Source organism: Chenopodium quinoa, unplaced genomic scaffold, assembly GCF_001683475.1.
Source record: "Chenopodium quinoa cultivar QQ74 unplaced genomic scaffold, ASM168347v1, whole genome shotgun sequence".
NCBI lineage: Eukaryota > Viridiplantae > Streptophyta > Magnoliopsida > Caryophyllales > Amaranthaceae > Chenopodium > Chenopodium quinoa.
Window position 1 is genome coordinate 458,082 of NW_018742271.1, and position 15,517 is coordinate 473,598.

Below are 15,517 nucleotides of genomic sequence, written 5' to 3' on the forward strand. Positions count from 1 at the left end.
ATGTTAAAAACATGAGACAACTCGCAAAAGTATTGTAAACGAACTTTATTTGAAAGTCAAATAAGGATCGCATATTTGAATGGTGTGAAAACATCGTGATCGTGTAACAAAGACTAATCAATATGTGGACATAATTAATTTCAAATCTTAAGTACCATCTTTTATGATTTCATCAATTAAGCTAGTTGATACTCATTATTTACTAAACGTGTTTGATTATTCAATAATATGATATAAAGTAACTTGAGGCATGCATGATTTTATACTCTCAAATAATAGTAACTTGAGCCATGCTTGTATCTATTATTAAGAGTTACTTTCAAGAAAATTGGATAACTACTACTTAGTGTAGCTATAATGTTTTGTTAAAACAGTAAGATTCACATAATCACATGTATAAGGAATGAAAAAATGCATATATGTCTAAATATCTTGTACTTCATATTCGGAAATTCGAACTTATAATCCTCATGATAAACAATAAGGATTCCTTTCTTCATTGATTTGACTTAATCGAACAATAGAAAGATGAGATAGATGATTTATGATCAATAAGGAAGCCAAATAAGGACCACATATTTGAGTGGTGAAAGATATATTGTAATGGATGGTCAAATTTTGAGTACCGACTTCTTATAATTTCATCAATTAAGCCAATTATTACTTCATTCTTATTATTTATTTAAGCACACGATTTTTTATGTTATAGAATCTTATACACCTGTCTTAATTCATCAATTAATTACTCCGTACCTTTTGTTTATATTGTTGATGACTTCTTTTCATGTCTTCTCAAATTAAAAGTTTTACTATGGATAAAAACAAAGTAGAAAAATAGTAGATAGGCAAATGAAACAAAAACGATTCTAAATCACATTAAAATTTAACCTAATTCCTCACATTGTGGCAATGAAAACAATAAGGTTCCTTATCATCTTTGATTGAATTTTATTGGAAATTTCAAGAATAAAATTGAAAATTTGTGACCAATTCTAAGTATGCTTGAAACATGAGACACCTCACAAAAGTATAGCTCACTTTATTTGTAAGTTGAAAGCCAAAAGAGGAATATATATTTGAGTGGAGCAAAATTATTATGATGGTCCAGTGTAGATAGATTGATGATGTAAACAAAATTTGATTCTAAAACTTTAATATGTCTCCAGTCTCACATTACTTTTTTACTTAATTAATTTAGACTCGTGATTACTAAAACACTCAAAGATAATATAGTATGATATGATATGGTGTAACTTGAGCCACCCATTCTAAACACTTGTTTTTGCATCATAACTCGATTGCTTTATTAATTGTCTAGTCTATTTTTATTTGCCTCTTTTCTAAATCTAACAATTTAATAAAAGTTTCTCTAGTAGAAATAAAAATGGGAAAATAGCTAGTTTACTACTGTAACAGTGGAGAGATAACATATACAGTACATATAAATAAAGGGTAAGATTCACATGTAGGAGGAATTAAAAAAAGGTACAAATTTGAAAAAATATCATGCACCCTAATTTCAGAAATTCGAACTAAAAACATCACTAGGAATCCTTTTTTCTTTTTCTTTTTCTTTTTTAAAAATGGGGAATGAACAAACTTTCTAAGTATGAGAATGAAATAGAAGATTTATGACCACACGAAATAATGTATGCTAAAAAAAAGGAGGAACCTCACAGAAGTATAGTAAACTTTATTTGGAAGCAAAATATAATAATTTTATACAGCTAATATAAGTACTCTATTTTAGTGGTGTAAAGCAATATTATTATTGAAATGGCTCAATGAGGATTGAGGACATCAAGTATCTTTATCGAGCCCATACTGAAACCACGAGATTTCTCTAATTTGTGTGGACACTAACAATTCTAGGCAAATACCACCATTATGGTTGGGCCCCATATCTAATACAGCTTATAACCACCTCGATAGTAATTCATACTGCTCCTTTTGTCCCTTAATCTTTGCCTATTGCTATTTTTTAGGTTAAACTTTGAAAAGTTTGATCTTAAATTACCGGTAATCTATAATAATAGATAATATAGCTAGTCATGTGTGATCTTATTAGAGTCATATCATTTTATATTTTATTAACATATCACGTTTTTATAACTTTTATGTGTATGAGAATGCATGTATTTACATTTTAAACGTGTCTTAAAGACCGTGAAAAAATTAAATGGCAAAAATATAGGAACAGGATGAGAAAAATATTAATGTTTAAGGGTTTGTTCACTTCATCTTAATTTCAGTTTAGTTGAGTTCCTAATTTTCTTCTCTTATAAAATATTCATTTCATCTCAATTCAGTAAATGTGAACAGACCCTAAATCCGTGCACAACTGAGAAAAACTACTCGAACGGCCAAGCCTTTTATTCAATTCGAGTAATAAATTAGAGGTAGTACGACAATTGCATTAGATGCTCTTAATCAAATTATACTGCGCACAACAATTGCGCTGGATGTTTCTTGCAACAACCAATTTTAAAAAAGAAAACAAAAAAAATCAACTTTCTGGTGGCTATTATTAGAAAGAAGGTGGGGCTTAGGAGTAAACACTGCTTTGTCAGCTAATTAGACAAGCAATATCTAAACTTTGACGTTATTTCCTCTCAAGAAATTATAAATTTTAAAAAAAAATAAAATAAAAACTTCCACATCACATTTAGTTAGGAATTTAGCATTGCATCATTATTCTTTGTATAATCTTGCAAGTTGTAAATGATCATTTAAAGCCAACACTTCCAGCAAAAATATCATCTGAATTCAGTACTGTATGGGGAGATATTTACATTTAGGCCGATATTGTATGTTAGGCCGATATGATATGTTAGGTCGACATACTATTCGGACCCGGTTCATCAACAATTCTTATTAATATCGGCGTTTATAAATAAAATATACATATCGGCTTGAAAGCAGCTGACACGTGTCATTCTCACGTTTGACACGTGGCGAAAGTTACTTTGCATATTAAACTGTCACCCGTCACTTAATCAACCTATAAATAATCTGATTTTACCTCATAAATAAGGTAGCATTTATTACTCTCTTTCTCTACTTTTCTCTCTCTAAATTCTCTTTCCTCTTTCTATAAACACTTACTGACTTAATCAATCATTGAGTGGTTATCCCCGGATTCACTTCGGGGCTAGCTAATCTCTTCTCCGTGTGTAGGTTCTTGTTTGGCCGATAGGAGCAGAACGGGTTATATACTCGAGCTTCGGATCTTGGAGTTGGGTCATCGAATTCCCGCAGAAACAAGTACTACTTAGGTTGTATGCCACTTAGAACTCTTCATGCTACACAAATTGTGGTAGCTAAATGGATATATTCTCTCCGTCTTAAAATATTTATGTAATACTTAAAAATAAATTACGACATACATATGGCTATAATGTTATGTACAAGTATATGACTATGAGTCTATGAGTTCTAAATACTAAGAATATCGTGGTACAACAAATTTAAACGAACCACATTCAACGTACCACCACATCAGCAATGTTACAACGACACCATAATAGCCACACAAAAGAAGGGTAGATGTACGTTCCACACATTAACACCTGCATAACTCAAAAAAAAAATATCCTCGTGTTGAATGTTCGAAATGAACTGCATCACACTCCACATACTTTCCCTGATATCAAGTCTCATACCCCACATTTCTCTAACTCAAAATATATAGGAAAGAAATAAAGAATACAAAGGCAATTCTTCAATAATTATAATTTCTTATTAACCTTTAGAACAAATTAAATCAAAATAAAATAAAATAAGATAAAATTAGTGAATATCCTTAGAATACCACCAACTTGCACACCCTTCGTTCTTAACTCAATATATATATACTCCTCATAATACCAACAACAAACTCTTAAACTTACCATATCAATATATATTATACACATATTTTTATATTCTTTGATACACATATATTTTCCGATATCTGATGGAAAATAGTAAATCTAGTTGCGAGCTATGCAGTTTGCCGGCAACGACGTACTGCGAGTCGGACCGAGCAAGATTATGTTGGCACTGCGACGGCAAGGTACACAAGGCCAACTTCTTGGTTAGTAAACATTGTAGAACACTACTATGTCATCTTTGTAACAAACCAACTCCGTGGACCGCTTCCGGTCCTATGCTCCCTCCTTCGCTATCCTTCTGCGTTGCGTGTGCTTCCACAACTTCTTCTAGACACGCCGCGGCTGTGATGACGCCGGTGCAATCGGCGCATCTCCCGCTGGCTCACGACGAAAACGACGGGGCGTATGAGAGTTACGACGATGATGAGGATGAGGACGAGGATGAGGATGAGGATACTGATGAGGATGAGGAAGAGGAAGGTTATTCGAGGTACACGGGTGGTGATGACTTGGATGGGGACGAAGAGGATGATGATAACCAAGTGGTACCATTGACAACGTCGTCGTCTTCTTCTTCGTCGATTATTACATCTAATAATGTTATAACTCGAGGATTAAACAATGTTTCTTGCTCGAGTAGCAATGAAGCAGAAGACGAGGATGAGGATGAGAATGAGAATGAGGAGGATAATGTAGGTGATGATGGGCGCATTTCATCAATGATGTTACCATCATCTTTGAAGCGTAAGCGGCAGTTTTATATGCTTTCATGATTAATTAATAAATTAATTACATGGGAAAAATAATAATAATAATTTTCGATCTAGTACTGATTATTAATTTATTTGAATTAATATTATTGTACTTGTGATATTAATTAACTTTAGCTCTTACACCAATAACATAGTGTTTCGGCAAAAAATGAGCTAACCGAGCCTTGGAGGGGTGTCTGAGAACCTCGAATTTGGGCCTTGAATGGACCTGCAAAATGAACCCCGAGCCCCGGGGGTTGAACCCGGGGCGGAGCCTCCGACGCCCAAGTTAGTTGCCAAACAATGCATATTTTGAGAGGAGTTTAGGGGAGAGAGTGGAGGAGTATGGTCATCTTAGATGATAAGAGTGACCTCCTTTTACCTTATGCCCTTTGAGGGGTATTTATATGAGTACATAAGTGGGTTTATGAGCCCTAAAATTACATATGTGGGCCGTTGAAGGCCATATTGATGTATTTGACTTATTTGGGGCCTTTTATACCTTTTTTATGCCCTTTGGGCTTATATGGGTAGAGTTACCCAAGACTAAAATGGGTATGACCATTTTAGTACCCAAACAATTAGCCCCCGAGACCCAATTCTATTTGAAAAAAATGAGTTGGGTTTTGTTTCAATTTCCCAAATAATTCGTTCACAGAAATTGAGTCGAAGGACTTTATTTGTTCAGGTTTATGCAAGGCAACACTCTTGATCCGAGGATTGTAAGAGTTATTACTCTTGATCCGAGGACTGAAAGTGTTCATCCGAGGCAACACTCTTGATGCAAGGATTGAAAGAGTTAATTACTCTTGATCCGAGGATTGAAAGAGTTCATCTGAGGCAACACTCTTGATCCAAGGATTGAAAGAGTTAATTACTCTTGATCTGAGGACTGAAAGAGTTCATCCGAGGCAACACTCTTGATCCAAGGTTTGATCCGAGGACTGAAATAGTTCATCCGAGGCAACACTCTTGATCCAAGGATTGAAAGAGTTAATTACTCTTGATCCGAGGACTGAAAGAGTTTATCTGAGGCAACACTCTTGATCCAAGGATTGAAAGAGCTAATTACTCTTGATCCGAGGAATGAAAGAGTTCATACGAGGCAACACTCTTGATCCGAGGATTGTAAGAGTTTATTCTGAGGCAACACTCTTGATCCGAGGATTGTAAGAGTTTATCTGAGGCAACACTCTTGATCCGAGGATTGTAAGAGTTAATTACTCTTGATCCAAGGATAGAAAGAGTTTATCTGAGGCAACACTCTTGATCCGAGGATTGTAAGAGTTAATTACTCTTGATCCGAGGATAGAAAGAGTTTAATACTCTTGATCCGAGGATAGAAAGAGTTTATTACTCTTGATCCGAGGATAGAAAGAGTTTATTACTGTGATCCGGGGATAGAAAGAGGTTACTCTTGATCCGAGGATAGAAAGAGTTTATTACTCTTGATCCGAGGATAGAAAGAGTTTACCCTTAATCCGAGGATAGAAAGAGTTTACCCTTAATCCGAGGATAGAAAGAGTTTATTACTCTTGATCCGGGGATAGAAAGAGTTTACTCTTGATCCTAGGATAAAAAGAGTTTATTACTCTTGATCCGGGGATAGAAAGAGGTTACTCTTGATCCGAGGATAGAAAGAGTTTATTACTCTTGATCCGAGGATAGAAAGAGTTTACCCTTAATCCGAGGATAGAAAGAGTTTATTACTCTTGATCCGGGGATAGAAAGAGTTTACTCTTGATCCTAGGATAAAAAGAGTTTACCCTTAATCCGAGGATAGAAAGAGTTTATTACTCTTGATCCGGGGATAGAAAGAGTTTACTCTTGATCCGAGGATAAAAAGAATTTATTACTCTTGACCCGAGGACTGAAAGAGTTTACTCTTGATCCGAGGATAAAAAGAGTTTATTACTCTTGATCCGAGGATAAAAAGAGTTTATTACTCTTGATCCGAGAAGAGAAAGAGTTTACTCTTGATCCGAAGATAGAAAGAGTTTTACTCTTAATCCGAGGATAAAAAGAGTTTATTACTCTTGATCCGGGGATAGAAAGAGTTTTACTCTTGATCCGAGGATAGAAAGAGTTTACCCTTGATCCGAGGTAGAAAGAGTTGTTTTTTTTTTTTTTTTTAATCATCATCATCGTGAGGAAGATTGATGATTAATTTTATCATCGTCATCGTGAGGATAGTTGATGATATATTTTTTTTTTTTGAGGAAAATATTGACTCGAAAAATTAAGAGCCATTTTTCTTTGCTGAAGCAATTTGATAGATGGGCTTTGATGAAAGTGGGCCCGAAGCCATTTACTTGATAAAAGTAGTAGCCGCAAGTAAGAAAGCTTCTGGCCATCTACCCTGACAAAGGTAGTTTTTTTTTATGGCTTATAGCTCTTTGAAAATGGTCAAAAGGTAAATTTTTCTTCTGACTTGTTATCATCAGATTTGATGTAGGTTGAGGTCGGGTACAATTTGAGCCAATTGCACTTGACTGCCGAAGTTAATTGCTTTGGTTGCTCTAGCATTAGCTCGTATGAGCTTCGGCTTGGATGAACCTTCTTCGGTTCAGACAAACCATCTTCGGCAGCACCCTCGGCTCATATGGTTGTGAGCTTCGGCTGGGAGCTCGAATCTCGGCGAAGGTAAACCTCGGCTGGGCTCGGCTTCGACTATGGCTAGCCTTGGCCAGGAGATAAGAGGTGAGCTTCGGCTCGGCTATGGTTACCGACCTTAACTTGGGAGCGGTAAACTGTACCACCCTTGGTTTCTGCTGAATCACCTTCGACTCGCCCAGAACGCCTTCGGCTTGGGCTGAAACTCCTTCGGTCTCGGCTGAAAAGCCTTAGGCTTGGCTGAAACACCGGTCTCGGCTCGGCTGGCTTGCCCAGAACACCTTCGGCTTGGGCTGAAACACCTTCGGATAGCCTCGGCTCGATGAGCTTCGGATTCCTTTTGCTTATCCGAGCTATTTGCTTCGGATTTTTAGATTGGTGATAGTTTGAGCTTTTTTAAGCTTCAACAATGGTAGACAACCTCGGATCTTCTTCGGCTGCTACTTTAGATGTGATGTGAAGAGATTTGGCTCACTTCACAATACTAGCCTTGACCCCCATTGACCTCGGCATGTGTTGCCTAGGATGAAATGGTGAGTCGTTCTAGTGGTGGAGTTGTGAGCCTTGAAGCTTGTGATGAAGACAATGGCAATTTCCTTCGGCAAGCATTGAATTTACATAAACTTGATTGATTTTTTATGTATGTTTCATGCCACCTGCTGCCTCTTCAACTTGGTGGTGTGAATGAAAGGCTTGCTTTTGTGAGCTTTCCATTAGAGCCACGTAGATCTAGCTTTTATTCTTCTTCAAGAATAATTAAGGTTTGAACATATTCATGGAATATTTCCCAATTTTTTTTGTAAAGGCACGAAGTACCTTGTTAGTAGTGGTTAGATTGGCGACAAATCAAAATGTTTATCTATCATCTCCACCATTTGCAAGAATGATTACCCCTTTTGACAGGAGTAATAATTTTGGGTTAAATTTGCTAGAAATTTTGACCCTTTTTCGTGATAGAACACAGTAGCCATGAATTAGTGGATTTTCATTGGTAGTAGTACTCGTCTCCCCACAGACGGCGCCAAATTGTTTCGGCAAAAAATGAGCTAACCGGGCCTTGGAGGGGTGTCTGAGAACCTCGAATTTGGGCCTTGAATGGATCTGCAAAATGAACCCCGAGCCGGGGGTTGAACCCGGGGCGGAGCCTCCGACGCCCAAGTTAGTTGCCAAACAATGCATATTTTGAGAGGAGTTTAGGGGAGAGAGTGGAGGAGTATGGTCATCTTAGATGATAAGAGTGACCTCCTTTTACCTTATGCCCTTTGAGGGGTATTTATATGAGTACATAAGTGGGTTTATGAGCCCTAAAATTACATATGTGGGCCGTTGAAGGCCATATTGATGTATTTGACTTATTTGGGGCCTTTTATACCTTTTTTATGCCCTTTGGGCTTATATGGGTAGAGTTACCCAAGACTAAAATGGGTATGACCATTTTAGTACCCAAACACATAGATATATAGTACGAGTATGTAGTTAAATTAGTTTAGTTATAGTATATAGTATAAGTAGATTTATTGTTCTAATTTGTACTAACGGCTTGAATTCCTAGCTTAGGTCTTTTTACAATATGATTATCTTCGTTTGTTTTGTTGTGAGATACACATATTTATATAGTTATTATTGAATGATAAAATGTGTATGTAATAATTAATTTTATTAGTATGTAGCTAGCTAGTACTACTATGATTTTTAAAGGTTATATTATAGTAGTAGCATATAATATTCAAATAAAATTATAAATCCATTAGCCTCTTTTTTATTGCATATTGCACATGAAATTCAATCCCATATTTAAGTACCATTGCTTATAACTTTAAGACCTTGTTTGGTTGACATTCTAAAATGGAGGAATTGAAAATTCATGGGAATTGAGAAAATGAGGAGTTGTTTGATTGACATCAAAAAGCAAAAATGGGGGAAGTGGGAATTCATGGGAATTTCAACTTCCCACAAAACATAGGAAGTAAATTACCTAGCCCCCCCTAGGTAAACCAAAATTCATGGGAATTCTAATTTCCCTCATTGCCAACCAAACACATTTAAGAAATTCCTAGGAATTTCATTAAGGAATTAACTTCCCATGAAGTATAAATTCCTTTGGGAATTAAATTCCCACATCAACCAAACAACATAATATATTAATTTATTCTTTTTAGAAATATTTATTAATTAATTGCAATCGACTCCTTCCAAAAACAAAAGATCTATTTGAATGTAAATGTTTAAGAATATTCTCGTTGATTAAGTACTGATGAAAACAAAAATACATTTGTTTATATTAATTAGTTCTAAAATTATATCACGAGAAAAGGGATGATCGCGTTGATCTAAAACTTTGTAAAGGCGCAAAGTCTCTCATAAAGGAGGATGAATAAGAAAATTTTTACCTTAAATTAAATCAAAGTATTTTTAGTGCATGGATTTTGATTAGTCCAAGTATTACTTCATATAAAAATGATTTGTATACATATTTGCTACATAAGTAACATAACTACTCTAAAGTATTATTTTACACAAATATTTTAAAAATAACTTTTGGGTCTTTTTTTTTTTTTTTTTTTTTTTGGCCTCCCATTATTATTGTGCATTTGTGCCTCTAGGTTCAAGTAATGGGAGTACGGGAGTCCTTGACAGACATGTGGATTGCAGGATTGATTGTTTTCAAAGCTAGGTGGTATGTCAACTACCAACTATTAAGTCTTATTTTTTGGGCCCTAAATTATATGACTAATATTTATGGTCTCTTTTGGCTATAATTTACTCCATTACCAATAGTCTCAATTAATTCATGTCAACAAGAATTCGATTGGTAACACTACTTGAAGAACTAACTCGATTTGTTAGACTGTCACAATTAACAAGTCATGTTAGAAATTGATGATATAAAAGATCACTATACCACATATATGTCCAAATTTGTGTCCATTCAATCGAAGTAAGCAATACTTGGTAATAATAGAGCACATGTGAGTATGTGACTTATATTGTTTATCTATTTGGCTTAAAGAAACTTAAAAGACTCACCATTGAATACCAATGGTGGGGGTAAGAGTAGGGATAGAGCTCAAATATTAATGGGCAACATTTCATGTTAAAAAAAGGCTCGCTTTTGGCATCTTTATTGGTTGACAGGGATAAAACTTCTCAAAGACGACAAGAAGATGTGTGAGAGATTTAAGATGATAGTGAAAGACACCATAAAACACGATAATTTATAGTTGGGTATACTTTTATTTCCCTCAAATATTTTTTTATAAAGATATTTTCCTTAAAATTTAAATAGAATATTAGTTAGCTTGTCTTTAAAAAAAATATATATATATATATATAAAAACAAAACAAAACAAAACTAGCTAGCTAGACAACTATGGGAGATAAGGTTAATTATTGTTTTATCTTCGCTCTTCAATTCCAATTATATCAAATCCCGTGTATGGAAATTTTACTTATATATTTATATAGAGGTAACATTTGATTGATTCATCACAATCGAATTGAGATAATCTATGTAAAGAAAACTAGGTTGAGAATTCTTTCATTGGCATTTCACAAAGAAATAGCAAAATAAACACTTTAAACAATGCACACTATGTTTATCTTATAATATGCTTCCATGATATTCTTAAGGAGTTTTATTGAGTCATTCATAATTCTAAAATCACATAGTCACAATTTTCATATACGGATCGGATTCACCATTAGAAAGTTCCTTTTTTGTTGGAACATAGAGCTTTTTCATAACATATAAGAAATAAGGAAAAAAAAATGCTCAAGGCTTAACTATTAACTTAATCTTAAATCCTTAATACTCCATTTTCTTAAATTAAGTTTCCTACATACCAATATGTCAAATCATAAATTCACAAAGTGTTGGCATTCGAATCTTACAAACGGTGTCATCTTATAAATGTTCTCAGTGTCAAAAGCTAAACGATACACCTTTTGTTTATACTGGACCAAAAGTTGCATCCACTACTTATGCAACTCAATCCACTTAAATTGTGTGATGACAAACATTTTCAAACCAAACAACTTTTTAAAAATAAAAAATAAAATCTTTCAAAATTTGGGGGAATAATTTCTTAAAAATTGTAATTAGAAAACCTAATCTATTTATTGGTACCCATTTTGACACAAAAGGGTTTATTCCCACATGATATGGATCACTAGAATGACAATAATGTATTTCTATTTTAGGTACAAAAAATTGGAGAAAGATGAAAGATTTCAAGTACAATAAGGGCACATTCAAATATTCTAAGTGGGCCCCCAATTGAATGTGATATTTCATTATGTGGCCCACTGCCAACTTGGTAAACTTGACAATGAAGCTTCTACTCCATAAAACACATTCCACGAATACACAATTTTTTTCACGCAAATCCATAAAAACAACTTCATTTGCTTTGATATTTTGCTTTGCCCATCCCCATGCACCAATACATCCAAGCTAAAGTCTGGTGGAGCAGAGCTTTAATTTATCTACATTCAATTTCGTATTTTTAATTGATGAAAATATTTATACCAAGTATTATACTTGTATATTTAATTATTTAAATTGGTTTGCACCAAAAAAAAAAAAATTTATTGGTCGATTCGTTTTGCTTTTTATTGATTTTGAGTGGATTGGAACTTTAGGTTACATTGAATTATTTTGTTTCAATAAATTTATCCATTTATTGAAAATATATTTGACGAGTAATATTTTTAGGAAGGGGTGAAAGAACCGGAGCTTGCCTCCAACTACATATGCATCCATCCTGTGTCACATACCTGATTAAATTCACAATATCTTCTAATACTATATTGTCTATATTTAATACGAAGTATATAGAGAAATTATTGTTAGAATACATTTCTGGCAATGTTTAATGTATAAGATCTCACTCATGAAGCTCTTAAAGAAATACGGAGTATATTCTTTTACTAATACTTTAAAATGAATAGTGTATGGTTGGTTGTTTTTTTGTTTCCCTTTGACTTGGGGCATGTTCTCATTTACTGAATTGAATTTGAGTTGAATTAAACTGAGTTGATTTGAATGGTTTATAAGAGAAGGAAATTTTGAACTGAACTGAGCTGAATTGAATTGAATTGAAATTAAGCTTAAGAGAACATGCTCCTGTTGTATTTTGCCTTTCGTTTAACTAACTTCTTGTTTTTAAAAATAAAAAAAGGTTTACCATGAATAACTATATAAGCTAATGGTGTTATTAAATTAAGATCTGTTCTCATTTACTGAACTCAGCTGAGTTGAATTGAACTGAACTGAGCTGGACAGAAATGAAATGAATATTTTATAAAAGAAGGAAATTAGGAGCTGAACTGAACTAAGCTGAGCTGAACTAAACTGAACTGAATTTCAACGAACAAGCCCTTAGACCAAGTTGTTGAAACTCAACCACTATGATGTTTAAATGCAACTCATTTAATGAATTTGTATTTAATATCTACTGGTACCTCATAGTAGTCATATATAAGTTCTCATTTAAATTAAAAAGAAAATAAAATGGATGGACATGAGTTTAGCTGAGATTTCTAGCTTGCATTTTTCTTTGTTTGGATATCCACAAACCATAAAACGGAAATAAATTTAAATTTAAATTTAAATTATACTTTGTAGATCTTTTTAATAGAATTTTCATTTTCCCAACTTGACAAGTTATAAACATGTGGTAGACATGTCACATGTATATTATTAGTAAATGATTTAAATGAGTGAACAAATTAGCTAAAACAAGACCATAAATGGTTCATTTGGTGGTAATTGGAGGGACAACTAGACAAAAAAAGGAAAGAAGGAAGAAAATTGAAAAAAATAATAAGGTCAAACAATTAGAGTGAAATTTAATTAGATAGTTGATGGGAGCACCTAACAAGCAACATTAAAGAGGCCAATTTTTAATTCTTTGGTAGGGTTGGATGGTACCTACATTGTCAATGTTATATTGTTTTCCTAAGTGGGGTTGTGTGGTTCTTGTGAAATACCAATTTTTTGAATCTAGTTTTGGCCACTAGATATTTTAACAGAGATTGTCAATATTTCAGGAGATTTGAAGTCATTCATTTTGGCTTATAGTCTTCATTTGTGTGGTCATTAATTGATAACACATATTTGTGTACTTCATGAATCTTCACAAACAAACTCTTGAAAGAGTTATTGGTGAATTTAAAATTAGAAAAAAGTACTGTACCTATACAATTTTGTTTAGTGTTTTATGTCTTTTCACTTTCTTTCAATTCATTAATTTAAGAAGATTCTTACACTGATGTAATTTGTTTATTTAGCGAGGAAGAAATTTTCACATCCACATTTTACTTTTGAACTTTTAAGAAAAAATTAGAAGAAATTGATTGGGCTGAACAAATAGTAAAATTTGTCAAGCTAGATTTGAAGATTTTGAACACTATCCAAACATTTTTATATTTAGAGTCTCAAAGAACAAATGATACATATGAGCCTGTTCCGATTGACTGAATTGAGCTGACTAAACTTATTAGAGCTGAGCTGAACTGAACTGAATACTTTATAAGAGAAAGAAATTAGGAACTGAAATGAATTAAACTTATTAGAGCTGAATTGAACTGAAAACAATCGTATGAGAACAGGCCCATAATATCCCTCAAAACTTGAACCAATCACAACCAAACTCTAAAAAAGCAATAACCACCTCTAATTTCAATTAGTGTGAACTCTTATACACGCAAGTTGACGTGTGTTGTGGTTATTGCTCCGTTATAATGGTTGTCTTCAAAATATAACCATCATAAAATCTTTTCTTTGCTGCATTGCTAAGAAATGTCCCATTATACATTTATACTAACAGAATTCCAAGACGATCCTCCCATCACTACTCTTATAATCAATGCTCAAAGAAACAAAGTTATGAACTCTGATTTGCTCTACTTCCAACAAAATTTTAATTTTCATTTTCAAAATTAGATCATCATCCAATCTTTACTGTCATCTTAGTCTTAATCGTCGCTCAGATTAAAGAGATACAGTAGCTTAGTAGAGCTTATCATAACCCCTTTGATCAGACAAATGCATCAACTAATTAGTCGGTCAATAAGGATCACCCCATTTAAACACAGACCCAGCTACCCGAAATAAAAGATGGACAACGCAGCAGATATAGTCATACATCCTTTCCGTAATGTTCGTATGTCATGGCCAAGAATCCATGGTCACCTGCAGTTGAGAATGCTAATGAATCCCGCACTGCAATCAATCTGGTGTACTCTGTGAACGCAAATTGATGGTCTGCTGGTTAGGACTTACCGAAACTAGCAACTAGAACAAGCCTTCGCCAATGGTCGGCAAGCCTAGTCATGTATCTCTGGCTAGTATACTCTCTTAGTAATGAGTACACAGAAAAGTCTTGACATATAAGATATAAACCATAACCCACCAGTTACAGATTTATAGTACCTACCCGTCTGTTGTTGAGGCAAACAAGAGGTACCTTAAGAAATGTACTGAGCTAAAAATTGGAGTATATTTAAATTTGTAATCAGAATGTTTTGCAACACTCGTTACTTTAAGCATCAATCTAGTGACACAATCTAAAAGCATGACAGTCAAACAATCTTATGGAATATTTCATACTGTATTAATCCTTAACCTCATTACTACTATTATTACTAGATTCCAGTATTTCACTACACCAGTAGTACCAAGTCAACAACAGTTAAAAGATAACCATACCCAACAAAAACAGCAACCAACTATCATTGCCCGCTTAACAGTTAATACGCATGGCCTTCACATTTTTCGTGGTCTACACTAACACATACCGCCTTCACATTATTCATGGTCTCAGAGCTTGGTTTGTAGCAGTCCTAAGGAATTTGTTCGAAATGTCAGAGTTGTAATCTTAATTATCTTATTATAACCTTTCTAAATGAGAAAGGTTTCCAATAAGAGACAAGTCCTCTCCCCAATCTATCCAACCAATTGGCCCTCTATCTGTCTTACGAGTCAGAATCAAGCAACCACAAGGGTCCACAACCTCAATCTCTAATACTTACCAACAGTCCCATAATACACCCTTTCCTGCCTACACCCCTCTTCCCCCACCCCTCTGAAGCCCTAAACATGTAAAAGCACAGCTGTATAGCCTGTAATGAGGCGATCTTTTACAAAAATTGTAACAGGCACAAACTATTTGGGTGATAAGAATCTAACATTAAAACTTGGGATGTGAAATTTATTGTTAAACATTTACTACTGCATACTGTATAACATTGGAGTTTATAAAACAGAGAATAAAGGAA

At 34.1% G+C, this 15,517-nt stretch overlaps 1 protein-coding gene across 1 annotated transcript; it reads left to right on the top strand.

The window, feature by feature from the left end:
- The first annotated feature begins 3,380 nt into the window (after positions 1-3,380).
- LOC110684463 (nucleolin-like) lies at positions 3,381-5,138 on the top strand. Its single transcript, XM_021860922.1, has one exon. It carries the CDS (start codon positions 3,956-3,958, stop codon positions 4,643-4,645), a length of 690 nt encoding a protein of 229 aa, XP_021716614.1. The 5' UTR covers positions 3,381-3,955; the 3' UTR covers positions 4,646-5,138.
- The last annotated feature ends 10,379 nt before the right edge of the window (positions 5,139-15,517 follow it).

Excerpts from the sequence above, each read along its gene's own strand:
- LOC110684463 (XM_021860922.1), top strand. The coding sequence starts at position 3,956 with ATGGAAAATAGTAAATCTAGTTGCGAGCTATGCAGTTTGCCGGCAACG.